The 13772-nt window shown below is 39.8% G+C and overlaps 1 protein-coding gene across 15 annotated transcripts in view; it reads left to right on the forward strand.

Annotated features, from left to right (window-relative positions):
• Map7 (microtubule associated protein 7) overlaps positions 1-13772 on the forward strand; it is a 172273-nt gene that overhangs the window by 25569 nt on the left and 132932 nt on the right. For 3 of the 15 annotated variants that reach the window (XM_021729438.3, XM_078019067.1, XM_040283378.2), the window contains exon 1: positions 75-389. The exons of 1 other annotated variant lie outside the window; for it this stretch is intronic. In XM_021729438.3, the coding sequence (XP_021585113.2) occupies positions 257-389 (133 nt within the window). In that variant the 5' untranslated portion in view covers positions 75-256. Of the gene's footprint in view, positions 1-73; positions 390-13772 lie in introns of those variants that run through there. 11 more of the 15 variants (XM_021729443.3, XM_021729444.3, XM_040283380.2 and 8 more) reach the window with 7 other exon arrangements.

Below are 13772 nucleotides of genomic sequence, written 5' to 3' on the forward strand. Positions count from 1 at the left end.
GTGTGTATTCACCACTGTGTGTGCCTGTGGGGGGAGTAAGTGGGAGGGGGCTGCTGCTAGGTGAAGGGGAACTGCCGGGCCTCAGTTGCCAAGGGGCTGGTAGTATCTGTCAGCTGTTTGCACACTGTTTATCCATAGGGGATCTATTACAAGTGCTCAAATGAACCGGCAGCTCAAGAACTAGTAGTTTCCTGGGAGCTGCAATTACATGAGCATATATTTTTAATATAATAATTAAAAAACAAGTAGCAGCGGTATGCCTGGATCAGCTACAGCTCTCCGACAAGAGAGGCTGAAGAAGACCAATGCAAGGCCAGTTCCCCTTGGTTTATTCACCATTAATGAGGAAGATGAACAGCAAAAGAATGGAAATTCCAGAAGACCGAAAGGTATGCATTAGCCCTGCCCTTTGGTCGGAGCTGGATCCAGCCCTGTTTCCACACTGCTTATAGCACATTTTACAAACTATATTCATAGTGTCTGCTCTGGGGAGCGCTTGTGACCTCCTAGCACAGCCTGCTGCTGCTATTTCACATCCCACAGGGCTGTGTATGCATGACTTGGAAACAGATTTTGCAGATTTGGTAGATTTAAGTTCAGCTACCTTTTAACCAGAGCTGCTTTCTTGAAGTAAACATCTTTAATTTTTATTCATCTACTTAAACAGTGGTCGATGACTCTGTCCTCATCAGGAGCAGGTAATATGAGTTAAAGTTTAAATGAATCTCCCCACATGCTTTAGATGCATTAAGCAATTTGTTTCATGAAGTTTCTCCTTAATATGAGATGGGTTAAAGTGACAAGAGTGCAGCCTTTCCATGGCCAGAGGGTGCAGATGTTGCTGGGTTTTCTATTCTGAAATACTGGTGAAAGGAAGGTAAGCAAACATCAAGGGTGACTACAGAGGGCAAAGCTGGTGAAGTTTTATGACCTTTAATAATAACTCTGCTGCTGAGCAGTTGTACAGTGGTAGAAATGTGGTGGGTACAGAAAACAGAGGTCTGAGTCTTGTGTTTTTTTATATTTCTCCTAATGGCAAAATATAGCTTCAGCTGGCTGGGCTTCTGAGTCCTGTGTACCGCACCATATGAAGCATTGTCTCATGGCCACTCTCCCAGGCCTATAATTATCAGTCAGAGATGCAACCTCATGCATTTTTTAAGAAGGGCTTTAAGGTTTACATTTTAAGTTTTCCAGCATCCTAATTCTTGCAACCCTTTCCCCCCCAAATACATAAGCTATTCTCTTAAGCAGATGGGTTATCGGTTTTATTTATTGTTTTCATGTGATAGTTAAGATTTAGCTTGCATTAAAATTATCCTGTCACTGACATATCAAATTTTCTTTGGCATGATACAGAGAGCTAGCATGGGCATATACAGATACTTAACTACAAATCTATTATGTATAGTTGTAATACATGGATTAAAAATGGACAGAAACAATTTTTTAAAATGAGAGCTAACATGGCAAAGTGGCAGCAAATATTTAAGTAAGGAGAAAAGGAATGTTTAAATAGAATCCACTGTCTGAAGGCTTCTGGTTTTCTTTTTTTTCCTGGTTCTTTTTTTAAAATTTAATTTATTTTTGAAATTTTAATTTGTTAAATATGACAGTTTTTTCTGGTTCTTGAATGAATCAGTTTGCCTTTATTAAATATAATTGAAATTGTCTACTCTAAATCTCAAGTGCATTTTTATTTCATTTTTTTAAGACTTACATAGGAAAGTTTTAATAAGTAAATTCTTACTGCTATGGTTGATTTTTGTTTACCTCAGTCATGACTTCCATCTGACGATCAGATGATCTCAGACAACTAAGGAGACTATGAATGGAAAGTGACTTATGTGCTACTTTTATTTGCCTCTGAATTAGATTATTGAGCCAGTCAATGTGTTGCCCTTGATGAAAACTCAATACTTTGTTACTAGAAAATCGTTCAGCTTCTGAGGAGTTGGTAACTTTAAAAATAAATGTGATTTGTTGAATTGTTCCCACAGGCTATTTTTGGAAGCATTTCTTGATTTGTGGCTCTTTCCTTGGGTGGGCTGGAGCCATAATTTAGGATAGCCATCCATTTTGTTCTTAATAAGGAGTTTCTGACCCCCTACCATATTTCCCTTTGTAGTCCTGTCCACACAACAAAAAAGAAACACAATACTAAAATCAAGAACAAAAAAGATGGGGAGGGAGATCCTGTGCTAATAAGGATATCCAGACTTTCTGTATATCCCCAAATGTCTCTAATTTATGACCTACTCAACAATGGGCAGATGAACAGCTCTGAGTAGCTCTCATTATGCCTGATGAATAAAACCATTTTGGCTTTGATTCTGAATTTCTCATCAGGCCTCTCTGGGCAATAGGAATGTTCACTTTCTAGTCCAGCTCTGTTTAATAGAAAAATGATGGGAATGTTCTATTCTGTACTGTCCAATATGATAGCCATTAGCCACATTGGCTATGGAACATTTGAAATACAGCTAGTATAAATGAAAAAGAATGTTTTAGTTTTAGTTAAATAGTTAATTTAAATTTAAATAGTCACTTGTGACCTTATTGTACAACACAGTTTTAGTGAATTCAGCTATGACCTCCTGAATTTGCATCTTCTCTGCTTTGTTCATTCTTACTGCTTCCTGGTGCCCAGACATAGTCAGGTTTTGAGATGAATGCGGTTATTAAGAAGGGCATTGTGAAGCTGAAAGCCTCTTCACTGCAAGGTAGCACTGGTAACCTGGGATAACAATTTCATTTTTCCTCTTCAACTTAAGTGTTATTGCATTATTCCTTACCAATCATTAGTTGCCTCTACTATCTTTCACAGCTTTTTAAGAACTCCTATTTTCTAAATTATAATTTCCAAAGTATCATGACAAAATGACATACAGATTATCTTATGTGTAACTATTAGGATAAACAATAAAATTTTATTTTCTATTCTCTGTGACCTAATCAGCCAATCATGTCTAAACCAGATGTCTGATCTGGTTTGAATGCTTAGTATCATTTTTCTACCATTGCTAGTAATAAAGAAGCTTGCTATCCAGATTCAGTAAGCTGAATGCTTCTGTTGAGTATCACCTGGGGTTGGTGATGAGTGCCATCTTTCCAGATATACATATTGTTGAGTAAACATCATCATAAACTTCGTAGGAATAAATGTGGTGGTTACCATCTGTACTTCCAAATGGTAGCCTCCAAGTTACCTGCTGGGGTGAGACAGGAGTTTGCTAGCTGATAGCAACTATAGTTCTTAAAAGAAGGGCTGAGGATGGTAGAGCACTTGCCTAACATGTGGAAGGTCTTGAGTTCAATCCTGGATACCACAAAAAGTAAAGAGATAAAGGAAACTCTTTGAGTTGTTACTGGCCCATGTGATCAATTGGAATGTAAATGTTTTACATGCCTTACTATTATTAACAGGAAACATTTAAATATTAATTGGGCTTATCTTGCCCTGCCTCCTACTTCCAAATCTTGAACCTCAGTATAGGTTATTAAGAAGGGCAGTATAGTAGTATATGCAAAGATTATTGACATGGATTTGCTTTCAGAAGAATTAACTGTCTAGTGGAGGAAAAAAAGTATGTACAAATACAAGGGTGTAGAGTGAAATGAGAAGAAGAGGGAAAAGAGCATGGGAATGGCAGAAGTATCAAATATGTGCAAACTACAAAGCTATTAGTCTCCAGTTTTCAAACTGGAACAGAAGAATTAAGTAATCTGGGCCCCTGTCCCATTGGGCTGAGGTGGGAAGCTCACACAGGACCCAAAGCAGGAACATAGGATGATGAGTGGAGAAACTATCGTATTTTACTGCATCATCATTGCAGATGTTATGCCAAATTTTTTTTTCGCAAAAAGTGGGGTGCAACCATTATATATGAAGCTTTTTTAAAAATTGTAACAGTATTACTTAAATATCATTTATTACTAAACTGTCATTGGTGCAAGATAAGGGTGCATTGAATACTCATGAGTACATTAAAATTGAATACTCCAAATCAACACACCTCATTTCTTCATCACAGTTTAGTTAACATTTTTCCAGTCTGAGAAAAAAAAAAAGTTAAAATAGTTATTGTTGATTTGTTCACTAGAGTCAAAATATTACACTTGAGACAATTTACTACTGTGTTGCAAAGTATGAACTTACAAAATTTACTCTTCTGTATCCAAAGCTTCTGCACCCCTGTTACTGGTTTCATCATCTGGCATGCCATCCTCAGTGCCACTCATGTAAGATGTGCTCACCGTTAATACTGCAGCACTCCAAACCATGCAGGTTGACTTTTGGAGGTATGCAGATAGTGTGTGAGGGGCCGAGAATTGTAGACATGAGGCTCGTGGTGTGTGAGGAGACAAAATGTACATCCATTGGCGCTGGTGAATACATTGCTACTGTGTTTACCTTTTAAGTGGCCTGAGGAATAGAATTATACCATGTGATGATTACCCGATGAAAGGGTGTAAACCAGTTTTGGGATTGAGAAGGGTGTGATGATTGTGCATTGAAACTAGACATTCCTATGAATGATTGCTTCTACCTGCTCCGTGTCCAGGAGAGAGTGTGAGAATTATAACAATACATTTTACAGCTTGACCCCATGGCCCATTTTTTGAATGATGTAAAGCAATCATTTCATTGTTTTTTTTTTATTATTATTCCTATTTTGTTTTTTATATGAAATCTGGTTGATAGGTAATTCCTATACAAAATCTGCTTGTGAGATTTGACTCTAAATTTTATAGAAATTGTCTTCACCCCCCAAAATGGCAGACTGATCCCTCACTGGACAGATTCTCTTCCTGCTTTCAGTCTTGTCTCTCCAGTCATCCTCCTGGATGAGACCTTGAGACCTTTCTGACGTGCAGATCTGTTCTCATTGCCTGCCTTCAGAAACTTCTCATGGTATTGCTTCACCTGGAGTACAGTTCTGTTGAGAAGAGTTCTTGAGACATATTTGGTCTATAGGTATGTTTATTTGTCCTCTGCAGTTTTTTTGTTTTTAAAAGGGCCCACACTTAGAAATGGAGAGATGCTTTCTTAACAATCTGGATTTTAAACTTCCCTTAAAGAACTGGAAACCATACCTACTCCTGGCCCATGTGTCTTAAAGGGCAGTAATCAACAGAAGCTAAGCAGCAGCTGCCACCCCAGAGGGGTCATGCCTTTTCCAGCAACCCTCTGTAGAACATGTGATACCCGACCTGCCTCAGTTATCTATATTACCATAGTCATGTGCTCCTGTGACCCCTGCCCTAAAGAGTAAATCTGAGCTCCTTAGTGTGGATAGAGTGCCCATGGTCTCGACCCTTCACCTCTTCCATCCTCTTTCCTGATACTCTTTGAACTCTGTGCTCTAGTAGCACCAGAATGCTTGGGTTTCCCTGCTCTACTGTGCTCCCGCCTACCTCTGTCCTCCTGTGATCTTCCCTTCATCACCTTCCCCTCTGTTCCTTACCCATGTAACTCCGACTCATGGTTTAGAATCAAATGTCCTCTCTCCAGACTTCCTTGAGCTTCAATTCTAGGACACCTCCTGCCCTCACTCCCAGCCTCCCTTCCTGGCACAGAAGAATGGCCCCTCACTGTGCCCTCAGCACCCTGAGTCCTTTACTTACTTTGCATCCTGATGCTCATCTCTGTGATGGGATTGTCTGTGTGTATGGCTGGCCCTTCTCCAGACTATAAGCTCTTTAAGGGCCAGGGCTGTTCCTCCTCAGAGCCTGTACAGTGCAGCGTACATTAGTGAAGGAAGGTAAACTTAACATTTAAAAATAACTCTCACAGGCTCTAGAGGTCTAACATAGAAATTCTAGGAAATTTTGATAGTATTAGCATTGTTGTTGCAAGGTACCTACTTTAAAAGAGCCAGATCTGTGTCTGGGTGTGCCTCATAATACTCCCCACCCGACTGCCTTTATCTAATAGTGTGTCTGGGCTCTGGCTCCATTTTGTTGTTTTCTATCATATTATTCATCATTATTCTTTGTGGAAAAATGAAAGTGTATATGTAGAAGGTAGTAGTAATTGGTTACTTTGTCAATATCAAGGTTAATAATGCTTTCTGTCCCTTTTGTTAGCTATTCACAGATTAAATTGTAATGAAATACACTTTATCCTTGAAATCGGGACACAGTGGTTCCAAGAAACTGTACTTCCCTCCCATCTCATGTTGTTGAAATGTGTATTTATGGAGCCTGCAGCAACTGCTTTTCTTTTGGCTTATCCACTGTAAAGGTAGAATTTCTGCCAGTTGAGGTCTCATAGTGACATGCAGTCTGTTGTTTACCTTTGTATTCCTGTTGGGTGGGGGATGATCCAGCACCTCTGATGTCTGCTTGTAAGTCAGATGTCTTTGTCCTCAAAGAGGAGCTTGTACAGGAAGTGACTGCCACTTGAGACTCATATTCCACATCGCTCCCTGTTTCTTTCCTCTTTTGTTCTGTGGGACATTCTCCATTGTTTATTGCCAGTGTCCTTGTCAGGGTCATTTCAGGAACAGACAAAAGAATTTAGCCGTAAAATTTGATAGCTAGTAGGCAGAAGTATACTTTATGAGAAGAATAACATCAAAGATCCCTGTTAGAAAGAGAAAATCCTTGTCAAATTGGTTGGCACAACTTTTATTTGCTAAAGGGACCCTAAATATAATACTTTGTTTAAAATATCTACATGAAAATAAGAAGAGGGGATCTCAGGGACAATGATCCCGACATCTGATGCATAACTTATAGCCATCGGAGTCTCTGTAAATATTTTTTGAGAGAATGAATATGACTGTCTCCAGGCATTCTGTGTTACAGAAATGGAAATTAACCATACCTGGGCTGGGGGTGTAGCTCAGTGGTAAGAGTGCTTGCCTAGCATGCAGAAGGCCCTGAATTCAAGCCCAGCACTGCAACAACAACAAGAGAAAAGAAATGACCATATGAATACTATATAAAAGGATCATGATTTAACTTTTATATCACCAAAATGAAATTTTCTTGCTAAAGAAAACTAAACTGCCTTTAAAAATTGCCTTGTTTCAAGAGCTACATTTGATGGAACTAAAAGAGCTGACTATTCTAATCATAGGAACCAAACAAATATTGCCTTTAGATTCTCTAAGTGATAATACTTAAATATTATTTATTGAAAAGTTACAGTCTGAGTTTAAATTAAGTATCCATTTCCATTATTATCAGCATATCTCCACGAGCAACTTTAACTTGTTGTTCGCAGAATTTTTTTCTGGTAACTTGTAGGCTCTATAACCTGCTAAAACTAATACCTCAACCACAACAAAAGTGATTTTATTCAAAGAGTCCATCTTCTCAGATCTAGGTATGTTGGAAGAACCCAGTTTATCTTGGGCCTATAGGTGTTAAAAAAGTTTATATATATTTGCTAATATTTTATAATATAATGTTTATATTATATATTTGCTTTCAGAAGGCAATCATAACCCTTTTATACTCTAGACCCAGATGCAGAAGCCAAAGTATGTCACAGATGGTCATCAGATAGTTTGTTTGAAGTATTTACCAGAGCACCATTCCATATTTGTGCTGATTGTAAAATACAAGTCCTGTTTTTTAGGCTGTCTGCCCAGCAATGGTTTGTTAGTGAGAAAACAGATTCTTTCCAGATTTATAATCCCAGGTCCAATGTAGAGTGTGGATGGAAATGGAGTTTACAAGTGTAGACCAAAAATGATTATTTTCACAATCTTGATCTTGAACACATATGATTTTTAAGACTAGGTTCATCTTAAAGATGTAGACCTAATTCAGTAATAGAAAGATATTAAAATATAAGATTCAGCAGCAGAACCTGTCATCTGAAAGCCATTATTGGGAACAGAGTATGGAGGCTAGTGCCACATCTGCATACCTAACAGGATGACTTTCAAGGTCAGGAGTAAGTGCATCTTCAAGTGATGGCTTGGGGTGGATGGTTGAGATCTTTGTCAGCCCCTTTTAAGACTTTCCCAAACAGTGTAGCATAAAATCTAAGTAAAAATACATCTTCAAAAGAAGTTTCCCCCTTCAAATAGTTGCCTCTGATTCATTATTTAGAACTATGAAAATTCAAGACCCTCCACTATAAGGAATATATCAGTTTATATGGTGGGGAAAAGGATACTAGGAAACATTCAACCTGGTTGACTAGTAGTGATTGGCTCGCCATAAGCCCAAGTTAGCCATGGTTATTGTTTAGACTGGGTTTTTGTGAATGACCGAGTGGCATGATAGGAGATGTACTCACTGCGTGGGAATGGGTTTATTTAACCTTTCCAAGCCTGTTTCTCATCTGAAGTGAAACTAATACAATCATGCTCAAAAGTGGTGGTGAGGTCTGAGGAGAATATGTAAGCATTTAGTGCACACTCTGGAAATTAACTGGAGTTCATTAAATAATAGTTATAATAATGGCAATTTATAACCAAATGTCCCATATTTTGTTACCTTCCAGCATGTTCTGTTGGGGGCAAGGCCTGGCAGGAGGACCACCATACTTACCTGTTATAGCTCTTTCAATAGCTTATTCTAGAGCTGCTCCCAGTCTAATTTGTTCTACCTTAGTTTGCTTGTAAATGAAAATTTTTAGGAGAGCAGCCTCTTTTCTGAATCTTCTTTAATCACTCACCTATGCTAGGCATGTGTGACTGGACCCTAGTTCTGAGTTTGTTCACGTGGATCAAAGGTACTATATATTAGACAAGTTACTCATGCAATACCCTTTAATTTTGTTGTGTTTAATGAAGGAAATAAATTTCCATTATGTCAGAACACCTCACTTATTATTTCACATATGATTAAGGGAGTGTACCTTTTTTTCCTTAGGATTAATGGAAAACTTCTGATCTGCCTTAGGGAATAATAGCAGTGATCCTTGGCCATCTTGAAATCCAGTTCAAAAGGAATTTTTTCCCCTTAAAATTTGCAGCCCTCCACTACTCCTGTGTGGTGTGTGTGTAAATAGACAATGGAAACATCCTAAAGCTTTTGGGCAGGTTTTTACCAGTGATTTCAATTATGGATGCTTGTTTTCATTATGGCTGGTGGCCTTTATTTAAGTACTTCTCATTTCTCTGTGGTAGTCTTGGTTTTTTCATTCATCATGAACACACATGATAGCAAAAGCACCAAATTAGATGTCTTGTGCTGCTGTTACCAAACACACAGGCCAATTGGTATCCTGATGTACTTGGCACTGTCCTAGTCTCTGAGCTTTTTCTCTCTGGTTGGTGTGGACCTTTGCTGCTGCTGCTCCTCCTGCTACCTACTGTGCCTGATCAACTCTTACTTGGCCTTCAGTTTGAATATCATTTCTGTAAGGATGTCCCCAGGCCAGATCCCAGGTTCTGGCTCTTGTAGAATCGTGGACTTGTCCGTTCTTGCACTAGTCAAATTGTAGATTAGGTGCTTGTTTGCTGGGTGGTGGTGAATGTCTCTCTCAACTAGACCAAGCTTCTAGGGGGCAGTGAGTGTGTCAGATTCACACTGTACCCCCAGAGCCTAATACAAGGATGTTTCATGATTGAGCATCCCTAAATATTGGCTACATTAACAGGAACTACAGCAAAGACAAAAAGTTGAGTACATGCAACAAGTGTTCACATTTATAATTAATGGTCCTAGAAACTTTCCTCTTCAGTTATCCAGTTGAAAGATTCTCTTCTTCCATTGACCTGTTGTATTTAAGTTGAGGGAAATGTTTTTAAGCGGTGTTTCCAGACCTTCTGGCTGCTGGTGCTAATCAGATGCAGAAGCGCAGGTCTGGTTTCTTCTCAGGATAATAGGTTAGAGGCATACACAGGCACTGTTGCCCATAGAGGACAAGGAGGTTCAGCCAGGGGAAGCTGCCTGACAAGGCCTTTGAGCATTCTAGGGTCCAGGACTTAGTTCTAATCTGACAAAGGCCTGGAGATAACAGATGAACCATCACCTTGCCCAATGATATGATGGTGACTTATATTAAAGACCTTTGCCCACAGACCTTCAGTCAGTCTTAGTTAGGACATGATGGCCTGGGGCCTGGAGAGTCTGCAGTGACTTATTTGTATCAAATTCCAGTGCTAGACCATTCCAGAATCATTGTGTACCCTCATTTTCCTTGAATGTTGGAGCTCATTATGAATGTTCATTTTGAGTTAGTGGTATATACTTATGATTATAATTTTTGAAGTATTGTTAGCATTTATTTTCCTTTTGTGCAGTTAAACTTAAGTTGTAAGCTATGGGAAATTATGTAAGAAATCCTCAGTGATTTGAATTCCACTAGAGCTCTTTGACTAAGAGTATCTCTCCCACTCCACTTGCCCCTCTGTGGTTTAGGAGATGTCTTGGAAAGAGGCCTGGAGCTGCTGCTAATTTAGCAAAATCCGTTGTGTACCTAGTCACATTCCTTCTGGTCCCCCACCCATTCCAGTGCATCTCGTTAAGTTACCCTTGGAAATTTCCTTTATGATTCTCTTTTATCCCATCTCTATATCAGCTTTTTTTTTTTTTTGAGACCCAGAAAAACAGGTTCTTTGTGGGTAGACCTTTTAGTCAGCAGTGTAAAGATGCACGGTGGCAACTGAGATGTTAGGATTCAAAACCTCAGCGCTCTGCTTTTCACCCTCAGCATTCTTTTATGAATTTATTGCCTCAGATTCTTCTGTGGCACTGTGATATTAAATCTGTTTCCTGATTTGTACATGGTATTGTTCATTATCCTATAGCTTTCCCTTACCTATTAGTTTATAATATTATGACATTAGCGTGAATTATGAATGGAACTCCAAACTGGCTACTTATACAAACACTTCCAGTCATCAGTCAACCTTACATGTTTTCTCACCAAGTAATTTCAAAATCATTTTCATTGCCTCAGCTTTCAGTGTCCTGTGTGTCTCCTTTGAAGCTGCGTGGCCTTCACTTCTACTTCATTTAGTCTGTGAGTAGCGTGGGTCTGTGTCGGGACTTGCTTCTACTCCACCTGCTATCCTGTAGGCACCCACAGACTGCAGCTCAGACAGGCACTGACTGGGTGCCTCCCCATGCCAGGCAGCATGCTAGAGGTGTCCACGTACATGAGGAGATGTGCCTGCCAGCACTGAGGCCTCCGGCCTTCCAGACCCTTCATCCTCTGCACGGTCCCTCTGTGCTCTGAGTTCTAGGTCCTCTTCAGCTCACTCTTTCTGCATGCTAGAACTCGTCGGGAGCCGTGTCAGAACTGCCCTTGTGATGCTGGGCCTTCCTTGAGGATCCCTACACAGCCTCTCATTTCTCTTTCTTCTTCTTCCCTTTTTTCTTCTCCTCCTCCTCTTTCACCTTCTCCTTCTTCCTCTTTTTCCTCTTCCCCCTCTTCTTCCTCCTCCTGTCTTCCTTCTCCCTCTCCCTCTTTCCCTCCTCCTCTTCCTCCTCCCTCTTCCTCTTCCTCTCCTCCTTTCTTTTCTCCTCTTCCACCTCCTTTTTTTTTTTTTGGTATTGGGGGTTTAACCCAGGAGTACTTAACCACTGAGCCATAACCCCAACCCCCGACCTTTTTAAAAAATCTTAAATTTTGAGACAGGGTCTCACTAAGTTGCTTAGGACCTTGCTCAGTTGCTGAGACTGGCTTTAAACTTTCGATCCTCCTGTCTCAGCCCCACAGGCCGCTGGGATTACAGGTGTGTGCAACTGCTCCTGGCTCCCATTTCTTCTTTAGGGCTGCTGACTCCTTTTGTGAGGGTCCTAGAAACCAGCTGCTTGGAGTCTGTGTCACTTTTTTGTCTCTCACCCTCAGGGAGCCACTGCTGCTGCTGGCCAGTTGTTTTAGTCAAATCCCATTGTGGTTCATGTACCCTGGCTTACTCATTTTGCCTCACTCTTGGCATCCTGCATTTTCTGCCACTATTTGCTTTCTTGAGAAGAGGAAGAAAGCAAGTAGGAAGACATAGTCTGTATTATTCTAATTTATATGAAAGAGAAAAATAAAGAACTTCTGTTTGATATAATTTTGAAGGAGGGTGTAATATTTGAAAGAACTCTTGGCACTGACATTAGATTTAAATCCTGAGTGTTAAAGGATTAATTACAGTTAATGTGGCTAGTGACATGTTGTTGTTGTTGTTGTTGTTATTATTATTATTATTATTATTATTATTATGGTGAAGCATTATAGATAAGAGAAGCTGATCAAATGCTCTAGGCACCATCTGAAGATTTCCTGGTCACCTGTGTATCACTGCAACTACAGAGGCTTCACCAGCAAGTTAATGTAATTCTGTTCCATATCTTTTTACTTCAAGGGAATAAGGTTTAAGAACAAGACCGTTCTATTGCAAGTGGTGTGTTTAGAAAGCAGTGCTTCAACTCAGGAGTTTGGGGTTTTTGAAATTCTTTCTTCTGACAGTGGGCCTCCTTTGTCATGATTTTGACACACTAATTTATCCCCAGGAGGCTAAATTTGACTCTCTCACATTAGCTAAAGTTTAATGATCTAGGCATCACAAAATTTCCTGGCTGAATATTTATTTGTTTTCCTTTGGCATGTTTTGTCTTCAAAATTTAATGTGATGTTTAGTGTGAAAGTTAAATAAAAACTTCTGGATGGTCCATGCTGGATGGGTCTGTAGCACTAAGCATCTTCTGTACCTCTCCATGGGGAACTGAGACTCCAAGTTCCTTAGACTCAGAAGGTAACTGAAGAAGAACAGGCGTCCTCATGAAGAGTCACAGTGAGTGTGCAGTGCAATGCTCAGGACACTTGGGGTGGCAGACGCATTGGTGTCAAAATCCAGGAAGCAATGATCTTTGATACATTGGTAGATTGAGAAAATGAATTTCCTTTTCCTGGGTCTGATGCCAGCTTCCTAGAACAGTGGTGCTTCAGGACTCCTAATGACGTGACAGGCTGTGATAATGTGGTTTCTAGTGAAAACCGAGCTTTCCGACTGGTGGAATGGGCTCATCAGATCTTAATGTCCTAGGAATATCTCTGAAATTTAAAATTGGCATATGTCAAAGTAAATGAGTCAAGTTTGCTGGCATCTGAGTCATGTGCTCCTGTAGGCAATATAGTGTAGGGATTTAACATGAACTACACAGCCAGTTTTGCCACCTCTTTCCTAATTACATGCTTCAGGCAAATGCTTAATATTTCTGTGCCTCACTTGCTTCACCCATAAACCAGGGAGGATAGTGATACCTGTGTCATAGGTTGTTAGGGATTAGGTAGAATCGTTTGCTAAATGTGCTTGTCACTGTGCCCTAATAAGCCAGCCAGTGAATGGTGGTTAATGTTATTTGGAAAGTTTTCTTAGTTTGATGGCTTTATTTATCTTAGTACTTTTAAGAGACCAGCATTTCTGCAGACTTCTAAATTTTGGTTTGTATCTGGATTATGAGAAAACTTAAAAAAGTAATATGACCTTAGACATAATTACTCCTTTTCTCCTGTCTTCTGGAACTTCTATTTGGCCTCCAGAGGTCCAGGAGAGATTCTGATGCTCAGACTGGTAATGAAATATCCTTCAAGGCCTTACATTTAGATTGACAATGAATTATATTCTGACTCCAAGCATTATCTCCCCTACCCTTGCCTTTTGTGTGTATGTATTCGGGGAGAGGAGGCTACTTTTCTCTTAGCCTTCAGAGACACCCCTTCTCTTCTGAGATCCTTCTTGTATCTCCATGAAGGAAACTTATTCAATAAATGAGAGCCAGTTGACCTGCCTAGATTAGGCTGAATCAGTTCCAGAACCTTCCTGGGTCCACTCTCAGTACTGGGGCTAGGAAGGGCAAACACT

This window comes from Ictidomys tridecemlineatus, chromosome 8, assembly GCF_052094955.1.
Source record: "Ictidomys tridecemlineatus isolate mIctTri1 chromosome 8, mIctTri1.hap1, whole genome shotgun sequence".
NCBI lineage: Eukaryota > Metazoa > Chordata > Mammalia > Rodentia > Sciuridae > Ictidomys > Ictidomys tridecemlineatus.